This window comes from Rhagoletis pomonella, unplaced genomic scaffold (assembly GCF_013731165.1).
Source record: "Rhagoletis pomonella isolate Grant_MI unplaced genomic scaffold, Rhpom_1.0 Rhpom_scaffold_00013, whole genome shotgun sequence".
NCBI classification, from domain to species: domain Eukaryota; kingdom Metazoa; phylum Arthropoda; class Insecta; order Diptera; family Tephritidae; genus Rhagoletis; species Rhagoletis pomonella.
In genome coordinates this window covers 24,193,315-24,212,580 of record NW_023458567.1, presented here as the reverse complement: position 1 = coordinate 24,212,580, position 19,266 = coordinate 24,193,315, and the positions used below count along the sequence as shown (strand labels likewise).

At 36.9% G+C, this 19,266-nt stretch overlaps 3 protein-coding genes across 4 annotated transcripts in view; 2 read left to right on the top strand and 1 right to left on the bottom strand.

Annotated features, from left to right (window-relative positions):
• The first annotated feature begins 2,757 nt into the window (after positions 1-2,757).
• LOC118749027 (glyceraldehyde-3-phosphate dehydrogenase 1) lies at positions 2,758-4,154 on the top strand. Its single transcript, XM_036483830.1, has one exon. The coding sequence runs from the start codon at positions 2,923-2,925 to the stop codon at positions 3,919-3,921; it is 999 nt and encodes a 332-aa protein (XP_036339723.1). The 5' UTR covers positions 2,758-2,922; the 3' UTR covers positions 3,922-4,154.
• Positions 4,155-11,904: 7,750 nt separating this feature from the next.
• LOC118749026 (nuclear nucleic acid-binding protein C1D) lies at positions 11,905-12,603 on the bottom strand. The gene is made up of 2 exons (XM_036483829.1): positions 12,320-12,603; positions 11,905-12,255 (listed from the first exon to the last, which is right to left on the bottom strand). Exons 1-2 carry the CDS (start codon positions 12,542-12,544, stop codon positions 12,034-12,036), a joined length of 447 nt encoding a protein of 148 aa, XP_036339722.1. The 5' UTR covers positions 12,545-12,603; the 3' UTR covers positions 11,905-12,033.
• Positions 12,604-18,073: 5,470 nt separating this feature from the next.
• The window catches only part of LOC118749025 (KH domain-containing, RNA-binding, signal transduction-associated protein 3-like), a 21,218-nt gene continuing 20,025 nt past the window's right edge, over positions 18,074-19,266 (top strand). The window contains exon 1 of one of the 2 annotated variants that reach the window (XM_036483826.1): positions 18,074-18,293. In XM_036483826.1, the coding sequence (XP_036339719.1) occupies positions 18,134-18,293 (160 nt within the window). In that variant the 5' untranslated portion in view covers positions 18,074-18,133. The remainder of the gene's footprint in view (positions 18,294-19,266) is intronic. The other variant, XM_036483828.1, reaches the window with a different exon arrangement.

Here is a 19,266-nt window from a genome sequence, read left to right as displayed (position 1 = left end):
TAATCAACCTTTGTATATTTATTGATTCTTGCAAAAATGGGTCATGTAACATTAAAATTAACACAATTTTCTGCATTGTTTACATATTTTTATATGAGTTTTGGCATTTCTCTGTCGCGATTGCACCAAGAAAACTTAAATCGTAATTATAGCATTGAATGGAGTTTTCTTAAATGTAAGTTTAAAATAAAAAAAAGTCCATTGTAAGATTAAATTATTTATGAAAACCGTAAATTTTGTAAGTTTATCAAGCCAAATTCTAAATTTCCGAATATATTTAAGTTTCCTTTCATACCAGAATAATTTTGTATACAACTCTGAATCAACAAAATTCATGATCCTTCTCATTATCAACCCTGATCAGATTTTACCACCGAGGAGTACTCAAAAAGGTTTATTACTGTATATACTGTGTTATAGATTTACGTTCTTTACTGTTAAGAAGAAAGCCTTTTTTCTACATATTTTTGCGATATTTCTTTGACCAGGGCTGAAACCCAGGCAGTGCGGAGTGGAAGCGCGCACTGCTTGCCACTACAGCGGCCGCCATGGTTAAATAATAAATAATTCTCGGGGCTAAAAATACTCGTTTTATTTTATTTAAGGCTAATTAACAGAATAATAAGAAATTGTTTATGAAAAAATGTTTTTAAATACTGGCTGTAAAAAATGCCTATGTAATATGCAATTAATTGCAATTTTTTTTTATTGTGATTAATCATATGGTTAATTAATCGATTTTTTTTGTCATCTCTATCTCCAATAAAAAATACGATTTGTGTAATAATTAGTCTGTTCCTTTGAACTTCGGACTAAAACCTGTGGAACTGTCAAACTGCAATTTTACGCTCTCAAATGAGAGTAAAAGGAGAACAGATGCAGAAGTGCATAGGAACGCCAAAAGCACTATTTCCTGTAAAAACGTCAGTTGGTTTGTTTACATGTCATTTGTACAACACTGATTTGGCTGAAATATCACTAACATATTCAAATATTTCGTTGTTTACTACCATTTATTTACAAATATAAGGTTCTTTGCTTTCACCGCTTTCTATTTTTGTTTGCACATGCAAATCAGCTGATCGTTTGACACTTTTCATGAACTTACAGGAAAAAAAACTCCGAACTCAATCCTGTAACTTCTGACTAGGAACAGTTACTCAGTTACTCTCTCTCAAAAGTGTTCCCACTTACAGGTTTTATGTCAATAGGGACGACTTCCTGTAAGTTCTGACTAAATCCTGTAAACCGGACTGCTATTGGAACAGACTAAATGCAACCCTGTTACGAGGTTGCTTAAAAGACATACCTTTGAGTATGACAAAACGTTGACGGCGTCGTTTTCCAATTTTATATAGACGTCTAAATTTGAGACACAATGTTGAACGAACTGTGAACACCGCAAATTGTTTTTATTTGCAAATATCTTAATAGGCCGTGGTTACGCCACCAATTTCGATCGGCAATCACCGTGCAATTGTTGTTGTGCACAGCACGGAGTGAGAGAATTTTCGAAATCGAACAGCCAGCACGATTTGCTGGGTGAACCGAACAGCCAGCACGCCAATTTTTCAGGGTGGCAATACGCTATTTTGCGAAAAAGTTTTAGTATTAAATATTAGAATAGTAAAAAATATTTTTTTATTATTATTATAAAGTAGATATTAAAAAAAATTTTATTATAAAAATTAAATATTAAAGAAAGAAAAAATATTAAGCTGTTCTTCCATTTTTCATTTTCCGACTTCAATTTTGATGCATTTTTAGTTGCATTTCTACTTCAGTTCTGCCATTGTGTGCGAAATTGTATCAAATGGAAAAGGCATTTCTAAAGAAGCAACCCTGTGCTCGCCAAACAGCAAACAAAGCGTAACCACTTCTCACCAATCACCGAATTTTTTCTCTTTTGATTGCCAATTAAAATTGGTGGCATAACCACGGCCATAGCGAAATACACAACACAAGCGGCTTGACAAACCTAGCGAAATATCCCTTTGCTTCAAGCTATTTGTGTTGTGTAGGTGGTGTTTGAAGGTTTTACAAGCTGTTTGAGGGAAATATGAACAAAAACAAAATTTTTTTGATTTCCTGGCCGCCATGCTCATTTTGATCAAACCGCTTGCGTTGTGAATGATAAATTCGCCTCATTTGCAATGGAATTTTTTCCGAGTGAGAACGTTAGGGAGGTAAATGGAAGAAAAGCATAATCTTTACATTGTGAACCGGAAGAAAACTAAAATTCTTGGCTTCAACGAGTCCTGTTTGCTTGAAGCAAGGCATATTAAAGAGCTAATGGCTGTTGCTTGAGAAACCTAGAATGTCAAAACAGAAAGAAATGTAGGCATGCTGGATCAATCAAAAGCAAGCAAAAATATGCTAATGTATGTGCATGTGAATTTGTATATGAATGTAGCAAAGTTTGACACTTAAAATTTTTCACGAAATAGAAAAAAATTAAAACTGCAGGCCTGCTGCTGTTTAATATCCCTTGGTTTCAAGTAGATGTGTTTGACAAGCCGCTTATGTGGTGTATTGCGCTCTTTACGTACATATAGATGTAGTAGTTGGCTTGTGAAGCCGCCTTTATGGTGTATTTCGCTCTTTATTATATACACACCAATAAATATGGAATTTAGGCAACCCTATTCTGAAAGCTTTTCGTATAACACATTAGTCGTGTTCTTCTAACCAATGGTTGTTATAAATGGGTGACGAATCTCCAGCGCAGCAAATTTGCAAATCTTCGTGGATGAACTCGAATGCCCTTCAACTGACATTGGGCTAGCCGGCTTTCAACTTCTCTGGTGGAGCTTTGTAGCGGGAACTTTTTCTTTCTCAGTTGTCTCTTTGCAAGTGAACTGAACGGTAGTTCTTTTCATAAAATATTTATTCGAAATCATTAAGCCAAGTATAAAGTGAAAAATGTCCAAAATCGGTATTAATGGATTCGGTCGCATCGGTCGTCTGGTGCTGCGTGCTGCCGTCGATAAAGGTGCTCAAGTGGTTGCTGTAAACGATCCATTTATCGATGTGAACTACATGGTTTACTTGTTCAAATTCGATTCGACTCATGGTCGTTTCAAGGGCACTGTTTCTGCTGAAAATGGAGCTCTGGTAGTAAATGGACAAAAGATCACTGTTTTTAGCGAACGCGACCCAGCCAACATTAACTGGGCTAGCGCTGGAGCTGAATACGTCGTCGAGTCCACTGGCGTTTTCACTACCATCGATAAGGCATCTGCTCACTTCAAGGGTGGTGCCAAGAAAGTCATTATTTCGGCACCGTCTGCCGATGCGCCAATGTTCGTGTGCGGCGTCAACTTGGACGCATACAGCCCCGACATGAAGGTCGTATCTAATGCCTCTTGCACAACCAACTGCTTGGCTCCATTGGCTAAAGTTATAAATGACAACTTCCAAATCGTGGAGGGTTTGATGACCACTGTACACGCTACAACTGCCACACAGAAGACCGTCGACGGTCCTTCAGGCAAATTGTGGCGCGATGGACGTGGTGCCGCTCAGAACATCATTCCTGCATCTACTGGCGCCGCTAAGGCTGTTGGCAAAGTTATCCCAGAACTGAATGGCAAGCTGACTGGTATGGCTTTCCGGGTCCCCACTCCCAACGTCTCAGTTGTTGACTTGACTGTGCGATTGGGCAAGCCAGCCACCTATGATCAAATCAAGCAAAAGGTAAAGGAAGCCTCTGAAGGCCCAATGAAGGGAATCTTAGACTATACCGATGAAGAAGTCGTGTCTACCGACTTCGTCAGTGACACACATTCGTCGGTTTTCGACGCCAAGGCTGGTATCCCTCTCAACGACCAATTCGTGAAGTTAATCTCATGGTACGATAACGAATTTGGATATTCCAACCGTGTCGTTGATCTGATTAAATACATGCAGAGCAAGGATTAAATTGGATAAGAGAGCAACACAAGACAGAGAAGTAGTGCCCATTTGGATTTAAAAATACCTTCAACACATGAATCATTTAAATCCAATGGACGACCTCAAAACCGAACAGGAACAACATTTACTGCTTCAATACTTACAAAATAAAGTCAAATGTGTATAATACAATAAGATCTAATTTTCGGAAGAAACATCAACCAAAATTATCTGTAATAAATGACTTAAGTAAAAAGTTATGAATATGAATTTTTCCTGGTTAAAAGCATTGTAAAGCAGAAACTTATAATCGGATAGAGAGAATAGAAGAACGGGCACTGTTAGCATTACAAATATTGTAAACATACATATATTATCACATTTCACTTAAATTGTTCCGATTATCTTACTTTAGCACGTAGTTAATATTATGTAACATGAAATATATATGCATACAGAAATGGCAAAAAAGGTACATACATATACAGAAAAGCAATGAATCTATATAAGAATTCATTATGCCGGCACAAAAGCTCACTTCCATGAGAGAAATTTGGCATTTTACACAAGCTAAAAAGAGATTATTTAGAAATATATAGAAGTTTTGTTGCACCCCAGCGCATTGTTCTCTACGTATGTACGAATGAAATGCTTAAATACAATTTTATCATCTTGTTTCGCTTCTACTAGATTGTTCTATTGCAGATTTATTAAACTTTTAAAGCTACGTTTATGTATGTATGTACATTCAACTAAAGTTATTGAATCGTAAATCTTGTTGAATACATAAAAATAAAGTGATATGTGTAATCACAGAGGAAACAATAAAAAAAATTTATATATTAACTTTATTATTGGTAAGTCAAAGGCATTACATATGGTGTTTCCTGCGTTGCGGACGTTCCGTTTGGAGACACTTCATTATAAAAACTGTAGTAGGCTCTGAATGAACACAAATTTTTCGTCATGAGTAGTCATCATCAATACCCATGGACCCATTAGATTTTTAGAATTAGAATTAGAATGTAGTGGGATCATGATCAATAATAAAAAGGTTTCCACAAATGTTATATGGTAAGTGAATAGCGATTAAAAGTTCCCGTTCGGACGTTCACAAAATGGATGACGAAGATGACTGATGATTTGAGCTGTAAAAAAACTCCACGAAATATCTCTGCAAAAGGTGTTCTTTAGCAAAACAGAAAGGAGAATTCTACTTGGTGAGGGTTATAATCCCTTAGCGCGGCCGAAGGCCGCTTACGCAGAAAGTTGTTCAGCCCCTTTTCTTCGGCAACACAGAGGTCAAATGTAGCGCTTTTTTCAAATCCATATATGTATCTCGAAACCCATCGCACGTATTCTAAAAATTTTGATGTCATTAAATAGGAAATGTGAGTGGCTTTAATCACATATATAAATGTTACATATTATATCAATTATATGATATTTTAATAAGAAAATATATTTGGTTTAAATTTTAAGTTTTTATATGTTGAAAGTTTATTATTGAATAATCAAAAATTTTCTTTTTGATAAGAAACAAATTCATTGAACCATAAATTGCACATCAAGAATTTAAACAAGTATAAAAACGTACAGGTAAAATACCCTACACATATAACTTCTTAAGTTTTAGCAAAAATCCAATTTATGTAAAAAGATTACAAACAATTTTAAACAAACACAATTTTCTTTAAAAGTGCCGTATTAACTACAGTTAAAAGTCTTATAATAAATAGTGCACACCTCAAGCTTTCGTTTGATATACAACATATTGTGTTTAATCCTCGCAAATAGGAGTGTTTCAAAAAATAACCCTGGTCGGACCAATGCCAGCTACGCTATCCACAGTATTTTTGCGCAAAACCTTTTATTGGATAGGCGGCCTCGGGCGCGCTTACGGATTATAACCCTCACTAAGTAGTATTCTCCTTTCTGTGTTGCAGAAGAAGAGGGGCGCAACACCTTTTGCACAGAACACCTTCTGCGTTGGCGGCCTTCGGCCGCGCTTAGGGATTGTAACCCTTACTAAGCAGAATTCCCCTTTCTGTGTTGCCAAAGAAGAGGGGCGCAACACCTTTTGCACAGAACACCTTCTGTGTTGGCGGCCTTCGGCCGCGCTTAGGGGTTATAACCCACACTAAGTAGAATTCTCCGTTCTGTGTTGCCGAAGAAGAGGGGCGCAACACCTTTTCGCACAGAACACCTGCGTTGGCGGTCTTCGGCCGCGCTTAGGGATTATAACCCTCAATAAGTAGGATTCTCCTTTCTGTGTTGCCGAAGAAGAGGGGCGCAACACCTTTTTGCACAGAACACCTGCGTTGGCGGCCTTCGGCCGCGCTTAGGGATTATAACCTTACTAAGGATTATAACCCTTACTAAGAAAAAGGGGTTTGCGCAAAAATACTGTGGATAGCGTAGCTGGCATTGGTTCGACCAGAGTTATTTTTTTAAATACAATGATTTGCGAGGATTAAACACAACATGTTGTATATAAAACGAAAGCTTGAATTGTGCGCTATTTACTAATAAGTTTTTTAACTGAATTAATGCGGCACTTTTTAAAGAAAAATGTGTTTGTTTAAAATTTTTTTGTAATTTTTTTTTACATAAATTGGATTTTTGCTTAAACTTAAGAAGTTATATATAACGTTTGTATATGTAATTAAAGCGACTAACATTTCTTATTTAATGACATCACAATTTTTAGAATCCGTGCGATGGTTTTCGAGATATTTGGATTTAAAAAAGCGCTCCATTTGACCTTTGACCTTTCATAACTGCCTTAGTGGTTGTTTCTGCCTCAAAAAAATAATACTGTTTTATTTGTCTCAAAAACCTCTATCAACACTTATACCTATTTTTTTTAGTTTTTACAATGTTCCGATTCTTAACTTATACCCCGATTTTTTCCAATGGATAAAATTTTTTGTTTAAGAATTTAAACACACTCGTTTATTTAATGTAAATATGGGTTTTTTTTTTGGAAATAAATCTACATCTATATGAAGGCCTTATTTAACGTTCGTTGAAGTCATTTCTTCGTACAAGCAGACTTACGAATCGACGCCTTCAAACCACACTGTGCTAAGTCTGACCAAGTCTAAGCTAACATAGCACAGTATGGTTCGGAGGCGGCGATATGTACTATATCTATATACTGTTACTCACAAAATTGAGTATACGGTTTGTTTTTGTTAATATTCGCAATGCTTAATTTTCTTTTTATTTTTGTTTTGTGTTGAAATATGGCTTATATTTTAGCAAATCCCATTTAAATCCAAGTATGAAGCTGCGTACAAAAATTATGAAAGATCTGCAAAGCAAACTTTTTAACACGAACTTCTAAAACAAAATTAGGTATGCAGTTGTATAGTCCATTCAGTTTTAGTACAATATTGTGCAAATTTCAAATGTATAAAAAATTCTTAAAAATCATCGCGAACTTTTAGACGTTTAAAATTTGCCCATTATTATACTAAAACTGAATGGACTATAAAACTACATACATACCTGATTTTTTTTTTAATTCTTATTAAAAAAGTTGCAATTTTGCTGAAACTTTGCAGATTTTTCATAATTTTCGTACACAGCTTCATACTTGGATTTAAATGGGATTTGCTAAAATATATGACATATTTTAATACCAAATTAACAAAAAAATTTTGCAAACACTTATGTATGTACTAACAAAATACCATATACTCAATTTTGTGAGTAACAGTACCTACATAGAATAATATGAACAAAAGTTATTTGAAGCGTTCGGACGTTCCGATTTTCAATATACTTACAATCGATAATCCTCCCAGCCAGCAAGAAAACGTACATTTTACGAACATTATGTTTTACGAGGGATTCTCGTATCGCCAAAAAGTTAGAGAAAAGCTCGTAAACGATAAAACAAAAAAATATAATAGAAAGAGGCTTGTAGTAATTTGTCAGCACAAGAAAAAATTTTAGTTTTGTTGACAATTTTTCTTCAATCACAATATTTTATAAGTAAGTAGTTTGTTAAATATTCAATTTAAGTAAATTATTAAGTATGTAATTTATTGGCAGACTAGTGCAAATGCAAAGGACGATCTACCACTTTCTTTTATAATTAAACTTCTTGTAAGTAGCTACTACATATGTAATTCAAAAATACAAATTAATTTAACGAGTTTTGCAATTCTTTCACAGGCTGCGCGGAGCAACACTAAAGGATTTAAATATTTTAAATGTAGATAAATATTTAAGAACGTGCTGGTGGAAAATTATTAGAGATGAGGTAGCAGAACTTTTCTCGTGGAAGGGAACTGGTACCAAAAGCAGAGCTATTGGTTTGGCAACGACTGCGGCAATAAGAAGTACGGATATTAATATTTTTTACCACTTTTACCTTAATTAAATTTTCCGATTTCCAATGGAGTTTAATCTTTCATTTTATTTTCTTAGGTGCTTTTCGTCAAAAATTTAACTCCGACGAAAAAGTTTTTATTTCCGTTTCAAAGAAGCACTTCCAATATGCACACGACCGGCAAAAAAAATTTGCAGCCTATCGGCAAAAAAGATAAAAAATAAATTCAGCTACTTTATAATATATATTAAACCCCTCTTATTTAACTGTTAATTTGTTAATAGATAGTTTTTTAATATTTATTTGTCTGAAAATATCTTGACATATACCGTGCCGGGAAAAAATATTGGCACAGAGAATTTTTCGCCATGAATGCAAAGTTTTTTATTCTGATTCTCTAATTGTTTTTTATAAAAATATAGTTAGTATGAAGTTCTACTTTCAAATCAGATTTGTTAGAAAAATTCTAAGTATGCAGTTTTATAGCCCATTTAGTTTTAGTATAATAAAGTGCATGCTTTAATAGCTAGAAAACCTCTTTGTTATTTGACAATTTTTTATACGCAGTTTCTTCCATACAAAAAAAAAATGTCGCACATAATTTGCATGGAAGAAACTGCGTGAAAAAATTGCCAAAAATCAAAGCGGTTTTCTGGAAACTTCAAGCTTGCACTATGTTATACTAAAATATAATGGGATATAAAACTGCATACTTAGAATTTTTCTCAAAAATCTGATTTGAAAGTAGGTCTTCATACTAACTATATTAAAAAAACAAAATGTGCGAGAAGGAATTCAAGTAAAAAACTTTGCATACATTGCGAAAAATTCTCTGTGCCAATACTTTGATCCGGCACTATAAATATTTATTAATTATAATTCCATTCAATAAAATAACTACAATAATTTGAATTTATTAATTGCCTTTATTTTTAGCATTCAAAAACAGTAGATAAAGCAGTGTAAAAAAACGCTTTTTTAACGTAAATTAATCGTTTACGAGACTCGTTTACAATTAAAAAATGGACGTAAAAAGATTCGCATACGAATGCTTTTTCGATCCGTTTACGACTGTTCGTAGGCGATGCACAATTTAAAGCGAAAAAGTGTTCGAAAAAGAGTCGTAAACGGCTATCATAAACGATTTTTAATCCGGTTTTTTTCGAGAAAATATCCAATTACGAGCTTGTTTACGATGATTTTGCTGGCTGGGCTATAGCTTTCCAAAAAAAAAATTTTATGCGACTGGCAAGAGTAACCAAAACTAGCTTTTGTATTAAAATATTGACAAATGAAGTAAACGTCACGACTTTTTTTACATATTTTGCGTCCGAACGCTTGAAAAAAGCACAATTTATGACGTGCACAGAGTTTTACAATTATATTAAGGAAAAGACTGAAGTTTTGAAACAAGTTCACAGCAACGAAAAATATGACTGATATGATGTCGTTCCCACGACAGTCGGGTCTACGTAACCGGAACGACCCAGATTTATATCTGGCCAAGGACTGTCACTCCAGCAACACCCCCCAAAAACTCTTTGGGTAATTTGTATGCTGCTACAACAACAACAACATGACTGATATTTTATTGTTATCTTGTACTTATATTTTTTTCTTTCATGAAACCTAGAGTACTTATAAGTACAGTGCCGTACAAAATTATTGGCTCAGAGACTCTTTCATCAGATCACAATTTCTTATCAGATCTTTTAGAAAAATTTTGAAAATGTAGCTTTTGAGCCAATTAATAAAGTGCAAGGCCGAAGTTGCCAGCAAATTTCGTTGATTTTTAGCATTTATATTTTTTGCTGACAGTGTCTTCCATATAAAAAGAATTATCGAACATAGTTTGTATGGAAGAAACTATCAGTAAAAACAATACCAAAAATCAACTAAAATTTAATGGGCTACAAAACTTCATTTTAAAAATTTTTATAAAAAGTCTGATTAGAATGTTGCAAATTTGTATGCAAATTTGTTGAATTTTCCCGAGTTTAGCACAAAGTTTAACAATGTTATTTTTATGTTTTTTCATATATTTAGTATAAACTGTTTTTGAATAAAGAATAAAAAAAGGTTCATGGAACTCCAAAAATTCTCTGTGCTTTAGTTGTAATAAGTTGTTTTGTTTTGTTGGCGTACGCTGTAATGATCTCATGATCTCATGTTTTTATGATTTTGTTTTTGTCTGTCAAACAAAAATTTCACTACATCCTTTCGCACGTCGAAATGAAAGGGAAGGGAGCGAGAGGCCCTCCCTAAAGTGTCCCGGTTTGGCAACAGAGATATCTGGCAGCCCTACATATTATGCATGTATGTACATATACATACATACAAATGTACAGTACATACCCTGCAGAAAATCTGACTAGCTCACTAGCTAGCTTTCAACTGCCCAGTTTTACACGGCGATGTCATTGGCGGTGGCAATTGTCGCCCAGTGCATTACTTTGCAACTAGTTTTTACCCGGTTCCGTTTTGGACAGTTTTTTTTTTTACAGGAAAACGTTTTTAAGGGTAGTATTATCACTTGCGAAGCGAACGGTTTGGCGAAGCGAATTAAAAGGCAAAGAAGGTATTAAAAGTGTTCGCTGTGCAAAGAACTTGCACAAGCTGGTAAAAGCGAACACTCTTAACGCATATTTAAGTTGCGTTCGCCAATCCGTTCGCTTCGCCAAATTCATTCGCTTCGCAAATGATAATACCGCCCTAAGATTAGATTTTTGGATATTTATTTTCGTTTTTTCTTTTCTTTTAAAGATTCCCTTTTTGTCACATATTTTATAAAAAAAAAGCGACCAACGATGCTTGAGTAGGAGGTCTTTTCGCTGAGCTATTTCCGTATTGTACGAGTAGCGAGCATTTGCACATTTACACCGCAAGTTTCAACTGCCCCGCTCTGCATCCGTTTTGCACTAGTTCAGAGATAGTGCATTATTGAACGCACCATTGGTATTTTTAAGGGCCGATGGAAAATTCTCGGTAATGATAAAAGAAATCGTTACATCCCTGAAAAGATGGCGCAATTTGGCAATGTATGTGCAGCGTTGCATAACATTTGCATAAATTTTAAAAGTCCGTCATACTGTAGCTATTTTGTAATTGATAATTGTGTTTTTGAGAATAGCCTATTCGCTACTGCAAGCTACAAACGTCGTTCATAATCAATAACGAATATCGGTCGTTAAGAAAAATGGGAATCGCACTACTGATATCAAATTGAAAAATTTTATTTGAATTTCTACACACACTTTTTTCACTACACACGCCTTTACAGATTTCGACAGTTTATGCCGCCAAAGCAAAAACAAAATTCATGAACATTTTTTTTACTCCTGCTATCACCTTATATTAATTCGCCTTGCAATAAACATTGGGCTTGGTTAATAATTCGAAAATGATTGGAACACAAATTTTTTTTCAAGTTTCCCCTTCGATAATGAATGTGGAATTATATTAGTTTAAATTGGAGAACTTGGCCATTCTCCTGTAAAACGGAACCTTCGTAATACAATGTATTTTCCCTTCATTATGAATTCGAAATCCAATCCATTATCGAATTGAAATATTTATGAGCGCTTGTCTTATTTTATCTTCGAGGATGAGCTGAATTTCACTTTCTCTTTTGTTACTATGGTTCTAATTTTTTCCAATATACTATGAAATGGGTTTTACACAGATAGATGTTTATTCGTTCAATACATCAAACTTGTTTTAATTTAAGTGCATATATATGTTCTTATAAAAAGTGGTATTCCATAAATTTTTATTAGCATAAGTCCCTTTCGAAATACCTATGAATCTGTATCCATGGCCGTACCTATGCCGGCTTTAATATTTGAGGAACTTTCAGTAATACGCTCTCCATTTTCGTCAAATCTTACATGTAAACCATGCTGAATAAATCTCCCAGCAGCAGCTTTATCCAACACCGGCCGGATGGTATTTCGATCATAAATTTGTTTATCGCGAATTATAGTCTGCCGTACTCGTGATAGTTCATTTTTAATACTATGCTGTAAACAAATATATGATAATGTAAATGTAAAATTAACAAATTTATTTAACAGCTTCCATTACCTCATTTGGATCATCTCCGCGCAACTTAACATGCATCCAATATAACGAATTTATGGCATAGGCGAGGTAAGTATCCAGTTTTACTTTTTCTCGTGTTGAAAGCTCTTCGAAATCCTTAAACTCTACAGCCGTATTGAGGCTCTGTTCAATTTTATCTAGGGCTCTGGAAAAGTTAAGCACAGAATTTGAAAACTTTTCATCATTCCTTAATTCTCCGAAATCCATGATTTATAAACCATTAGAGGTGGGATACTATCGATAGTTGAAAACTGTCGCTTCTAGTTTTTGGAAACTATCGATGTCGGTTATAGCGAAACCATGAAGTTCTGAACACATTGAAAACGACGAGCTACGGACCACAACTTCTAAGATGCTTCGCCGACCTAAACGGGGTTAGATCGCCGAAACAACAGCCCTTGGTCGGGTGAAACCCGAGTCATTCCGGTACGTAGAACCGGCTGTCGTGGGAATGACTCACACTCGCACAACTTCGCTCCGGCTACTGCAGCAGGTTAAACTCCTACTTGAGTAGGCTGAATGAGGATGTGCCGAACGAATGTCCGGCATGCGGAGAGACCCCACATGACTCGAAACATCTCTTCGCATGCCCGGCAAACCCGACATCCCTAACGGCCTTGTCCTTATGGGCAAACCCCGCAGAAGCTGCACGCTTCCTAGGGTTGCCGTTAGTGGAACTTGACGACAACGACTGAGATACCAACCGATCTGGGCGGGGTTGTTGTAGCCGCTACAACAACAACAACAGCTACGGACCACAGCTTCCAATTTGTCATCTTCATTATCTAAACGCTTTGTCGATGGCGACATGATTTCTTTGAACGCGGCAGCGACATAAAAGAAGAGGAAGAACCTTATCTGTCGCCCGAAAAATAGAAATAGATCTAATCTGGCCACAACCACAGCCGTAATAATACAATAATTTTTAGAAGGTAGTTTCACTTCAAAATTGTTGACATAAACCGTGTCTGTGACAAACACGCAATGTGGCCACTGCTACGATATAGAACTTGGGGATTATCGCTTGTTATTTTAGATATTTTTTAACAGAACATGTAAAGATTTATATGTTTCATAACTGATCACTTAATTTTTAATATAAATATACGTATTTTATACATACATTTTTGCCATTGCTAATCACATGAATAAAAATCATAAAAATGAAAATATAACAGCAATATTTCTTGTTTATAATGGATTAGATCCATCGCACACCACGGACTTTATCGGCCGCCAATTTAGATGTGCTCGCTAGTCTTTCCATTGCACCACAACCTATTGGTCAGAGCGATTAAGCTGGTGTAATGTGCGCACTTCCATAATCTTCATGTACATATTTCAAGCGAGCCCTATCATTTAAATAGGCGGCCGATAAAGTCTGTGGTGTGCGGTGGCTCTTATTGCTGTGTCCTTACATCTATTCCGTATGTTGCAATATCCACGAAAGCAGCAGTTAATTTTTTATGAAGAAAATTATTACAAAATATTCGAAAATTTCTCCATGTAAATTTAGTGGAAAGTGCATTATATATTGTGAAATAGTCCCATACAAGCTGGTGAAAATTACAAACTTTAATAACAAATTACTTAAAAACTATAAGGTTCCGTGCTTTAAAACTTTACATATACCCCCCTTTAGAACCCCCTCTACCTTCCCTATTTTCCTTAATTCCGTACGCGGGGGTTCCCATTCTAAAATTTTCCCCTCCATGCATATAGCACGGTTTGGATAACGTCGATAACGTTGTTTAACCGCCGATTAGTGATAACCAGACATTGAGTAACCGGCCCTTAACACTACATTAATTTTTTTTTTATCCAAGAAAATTAACAATACAGTCGGCAAAAAAGTTTTTTGTTATTGGAATTTTTAGCAACTATAAGCTTACACTGAGTTATAGTAAACTTAATAAGCTATAAAACCGCTTACACAAAATTTTTTATAGAAATTCGAATTGAAAAGCTTGAAATTAAAAAAAAAAATAGTCAATACTGCTAAAAATGTTGTGGTGCTATTATTTTGACCAGAACTTTATTCGTTTTCTTATAAAATGGTAAAATGTTAATAATTTCCTTTGTCCGGATCTTGATAAGCGCCTCCGTATTTGATCTCAGTAGAACTTTTATAAGTATGAGTTGTCAATTTAAACGAATATCTTTTGTTTTGTAGTATTAGAAATGTATTCATATAGCCAATTTCTCTTTGCACTTCAAAAGGGACAAACCAAATCGGAATTTAATTTTTCCATATAAAAAATGAGTTCGTCGGCCGCTGTGGTGTAGTGGTAAGCAATGCGCGCTTCCACTCCGCAACGCCTCGGTTCAAACCCTGGTCAAAGCAACATCGCAAAAAATATAGAAAAAAGGTTTTTTCTTAACAGCGGTCGTCCCTCGGCAGGCAATGGAAACCTCCGAGTGTATTTCTGCCATGAAAAACAGCTTCTCATAAAAATACAATCGCCGTTCGGAGTCGGCGTAAAACTGTAATTCCCTCCGCTTTGTGTGACAACATCAATGCGCACGCCACAAATCGGAGGAGAAGCACGGCCAAACACTAACACATGTGTAAGCGCCAATCTATTATTATTATTGATTCAGACGCATAAATTAATACGTTTAATTTTTATATTTTTATTGAGCTTTGTACCACGATTGTTTATTAGGAAAAAATTTAAAAAGCAACAAAGTCTAAGCGGTAGAAGTTATAGCAGCTATTTCGGAGATCACCACATCTCTTTATCAGACTTCTTTTTTCTAGACTTCAGCAGGGATCGAACGCGAATTCGATGTTCAAAGTCAGAAGCGTTAACCGCTGAGCTATGTACATCCCGTAAACTGTTGTTGCTAATTCATTTTCTTATTCAACCAACTACTATCAAGTGCAGCTGATTTGCCGCTATTTAAACTCGACAGCGTGGTTGTTGTTGTCAATTCTATACATCCATTTGCTTATTTGCTTTTTTGTATAGTTTCAGGCAGGCTCTTCCTAAACTATGTATTTGTCAATGTTATTGTGGCTTATTAAAATTTAATTTCTATATTTTTATATTTTTAAACAATCGTGGTGCAAAAATACCTGGCGACCTCCGGTCCTATCAAGCCTTACCTGCGCACACGGACCTCTGTGCGGGCGGACCTCCATTGTCCGACACTCGTGGGACCAAAAATTATGAGCACAATTAAACTCAATCAAAAATTCGCAAAGGAGGACGGCCCTCCAAAAAAACCGACAGGGGTGGCTCCAGTTAATGCTACAGCCTCGAGCAGGGCATTTATCGGACCGCCAGTGACAGGAGGTAGAGGGGGCTTAAGCGGTAGGGCTGGTCCTGGTACGAGTACCATAGGAGGCAGAGGGGGGATTGGAGGCTTGGGCAGACCGGTCTCCAACCGATTCATGGCTGGAGCTGCAGCGTCAGCTCCGCCTAGGGAAGTCAGACCCCAAAGCACACACACCTTAACCCAAGGGCGGGGTGCGGCACCAGCTTCAAAAATAACCCGGCAGGATGCTGCCGACATTCCAAACGGCTCGAAAAAACCTCCAAACACAGGCCTGGGTGGGCCGGCTAAACATGCCCGCCCCTCGAAGCAGGCATATTATGAAAAAAGGGGGCCATGAGGGTCGTGAACAGGATCGGGGACCTGCCGATAGAGCAGCTCACGGAGGAGCAGGTTAGGTCACTGGAGTGGGCGAGGGGAGTAGTAGCCAGCTTGGGAAAACCGGCAGGCACTGCTCCAAAAAGGCAGCGGTCTGCTGAACAGGCAGGGGGTGGGGTCGCCAAAAGACCGAAAACAGGCGGCCATAAATTGCCCACCTTCAGGGACGTAGTGAAGGGAGGCGGTGAGGTACTGGCCATCATCGACAGAGGGGAGGAGGAAGGGACTATCCCCAAAGAGAAGTGGAGGTTGGTGGAGGAAGCGATCGCCGAAATCTACCTCCTAGTCCTAGAGGAAAATCCTGGACCTCCTCTCTGCCATGATTCCGGATGGTATCAGGGTAGAGCTAAACTCATCGCCTGCGAGGACCATAGGTCATCCCAGCTCTATAGGTTGGCCGTTAGTAAGGTAGGTGAAGTTTGGCCGGGAGCCAAGCTCGAGGCCGTCAGCAAGGAAGATATTCCTAGCAGACCGAGGGCTCGAGTTTGGATTCCGGCTAAACCCGCCGAGCCTGAAAGAATTGAGCGGATCTTCAGATCCTGTAATACGGACCTGCCAACTCACAATTGGAGGGTAGGGAAGATAGAGGAGCCAGTGGAGAATAGAAGGCAAGTTTTGCTGATCCTCAACGCCGAATCGATAGCCCCACTGGCGCAAAAGGAGTCGGTGGTGAGATTCGGGTTTAATGACGCAACCATTCGAATCTACCGCAGCGACGAGCCGAGCTTGGACCTTAGTGAGCCAATGCTCATCCGACTCGGAGAGAATTATCCTTTCTGTTTTGCGAAGAAAAGGAGCTGAACACCTTTTGCATAGAACACCTTTCTGCGTAGGCGGCCTTCGGCCGCACTTAGGGATTATAACCCTCAGGCAGTAGAATTCTCCTTTCTGTTTTGCGAAGAAAAGGAGCTGAACATCTTTTGCAGAGAACACCTTTCTACGTAGGCGGCCTTCGGCCGCACTTAGGGATTATAACCCTCAGGCAATAGAATTCTCCTTTCTGTTTTGCGAAGAAAAGGAGCTGAACATTTTCTTTTGTATTGATTTCCCCTGTATTCCTTTTTAATCATTGCCTTCTTTGTATGTATTATTTTGTACAATATGGCAACACATGTTATGTGTCAGTTTGCAACCATGTGTTATTGTAAATATGCGTGAAATTCAATGTAATTTACAAGTCGATAAAAGTTTAATTAAAGTGATTTATATACAAGATAAAATAAAAGAAAAGTGTGTAAAGTATTAAGTACAGTGTTATGTGTATTTAGATATATAAAAGTATGCACAAATGCTTTTTTGTTAAGGAAACCAAGTGGAACGACTTACGAAATTTTAACAACAAATAACTTATAAACAATGATATTATTTATATTTTTTAGTTATACATGTTTTAGAGGATACCTCCCTTAACATCCTGACCAAGTTTCATTTCCACCTGGTTTTCTTAAAACACAAGGTGCGGCTGACTACTAAAGCCCACCCGAATTTATAACCCTCAGGCAGTAGAATTCTCCTTTCTGTGTTGCCAAAGAAGGGGGGCTGAACACCATTTGAAGAGAACACCTTTCTGCGTAGGCGGCCTTCGGCCCCTCAGGCAGTAGAACTCTCCTTTCTGTGTTGCCAAAAAAGGGGGGCTGAACACCTTTTGCAGAGAACAACTTTCATTTACTCCATTTATTTGCATCAAATTCATCAAAACATGGTGCGAAAAGTGCAAAGTGCAAGTGTTTTTTGCGAATAACTCTTAAATTAATTAAAAATCTTAATTCCCCTCCCCCCGCCTCCCCCGGATTGTTATTTTTCGCGTTAAAACGCGTCGATTGATATCACTCTCGATTTGTTCCGTCCATTTTGACTTGGTTCCCGTAATGTGCACTACTACCGAAATATAGAAATAGAACTAATCTGATCACAGCTACATTTTTGGCTAGACGCAGTGTTGCCAAAATAATTATCTACAGAAGAGTACGTGTCAAAATAATTTGACAGCTGGAGTTCGTTGCCCTTCGTCTGCAATGTGTTTCAAGCTTTAGAAAACCATCGATGTTTTCGATAGTAACACACCATCGATACTATCGATAGTGCCATCGATAGTTTTCCAGCTCTACTTCTTCATCTTCAAGAAAAAATCGGTGTAAGATGGCCAACAATTTTGAAGGAAATCACGTAGTTCATAGAAACCAAGAAAATGATGGGCCACGCATTAACGAATTTGCTCAGAAATTTCTGGCGGACTTGAGTGAGGAACGCCGACGTTTAAGCGATGAATTTCCATTAAGTGTTCTTCTCATTGAAGAAGGTACGTAGTTGATTTGTAATTTTAGTGAAAATCGCCTACAGAAAACGACGAAGGTAATTATCTAGGTGGGTTTTCAACCTCCAAAATTGGTCAAAATTTTGGAAAGGGGATTCCATTAGACGTGTCTGGACCGCAATAACAAGAATCCGAAAGCGGAAGTTAACTTTTTTTACCCGATCAAAAGTTATTAACAAAAAACACACACAATAGCACTTTTTATTCGGGTACTGTTTAGTACGATGCCCGTCTATTTCGTGGTATTGCGTCGAGGGGTGACCCGATACAAAAAAAAATTTGCACACACTTCTAGCCAAGAATGATAGAATACAAGATTGCGCCGTCCTGGGCGTTGACATTTGTGTACCACAAGTAAACAAAGAATAGAGCGAAAAGAAGGACGAGTTGAAACGGGTGGGCTTTAGTAGTCAGCCGCACCTTGTGTTTTAAGAAAACAAGGTGGAATTAACAAATGAAACTTGGCCAGGATGTTAAGGGAGGTTTCCTCTAAAATATGTATAACCAAAAAATATAAACAATATTATTGTTTATAAGTTATTTGTTGTTAAAATTTTTTAAGTCGTTCCACTTGGTTTCCTTAACAAAAACTGCATTTGTCACATACTTTCATATATATAAATGCACATAACACTGTATTTAATACTTTACACACTTTTATTTTATTTTATCTCGTATATAAATCACTTTAATTCAACTTTTATCGACTTGTAAATTACTATTGGGGTGTTCACAGTTCGTTCCAAATTGTGTCTGAAAATGTAGACGTCTACATTTTGAGACATCTTTAGCGTCAAACTGTGAGCACCCCTTTCTAGCAGTCGTCGCGAAATCGTCTCAAAACTTTGCTGGTGTTGCCAGACATTTCTTCTTTGAGTGCATTTTTTATGTCGCCTTTCGATTTTGTTTCAGAAAAATTGTAATTATTTAACTTAATTACCAATTCCTAATATTTGTT

Bases quoted from the DNA above. Each gene is read 5' to 3' on its own strand.
- LOC118749026 (XM_036483829.1), bottom strand. From the start codon at position 12,544: ATGGATTTCGGAGAATTAAGGAATGATGAAAAGTTTTCAAATTCTGTG. The intron at 12,256-12,319 runs GTAATGGAAGCT...ATTTGTTTACAG, and splicing joins GCGGAGATGATCCAAATGAG to CATAGTATTAAAAATGAACT.
- LOC118749027 (XM_036483830.1), top strand. From the start codon at position 2,923: ATGTCCAAAATCGGTATTAATGGATTCGGTCGCATCGGTCGTCTGGTG.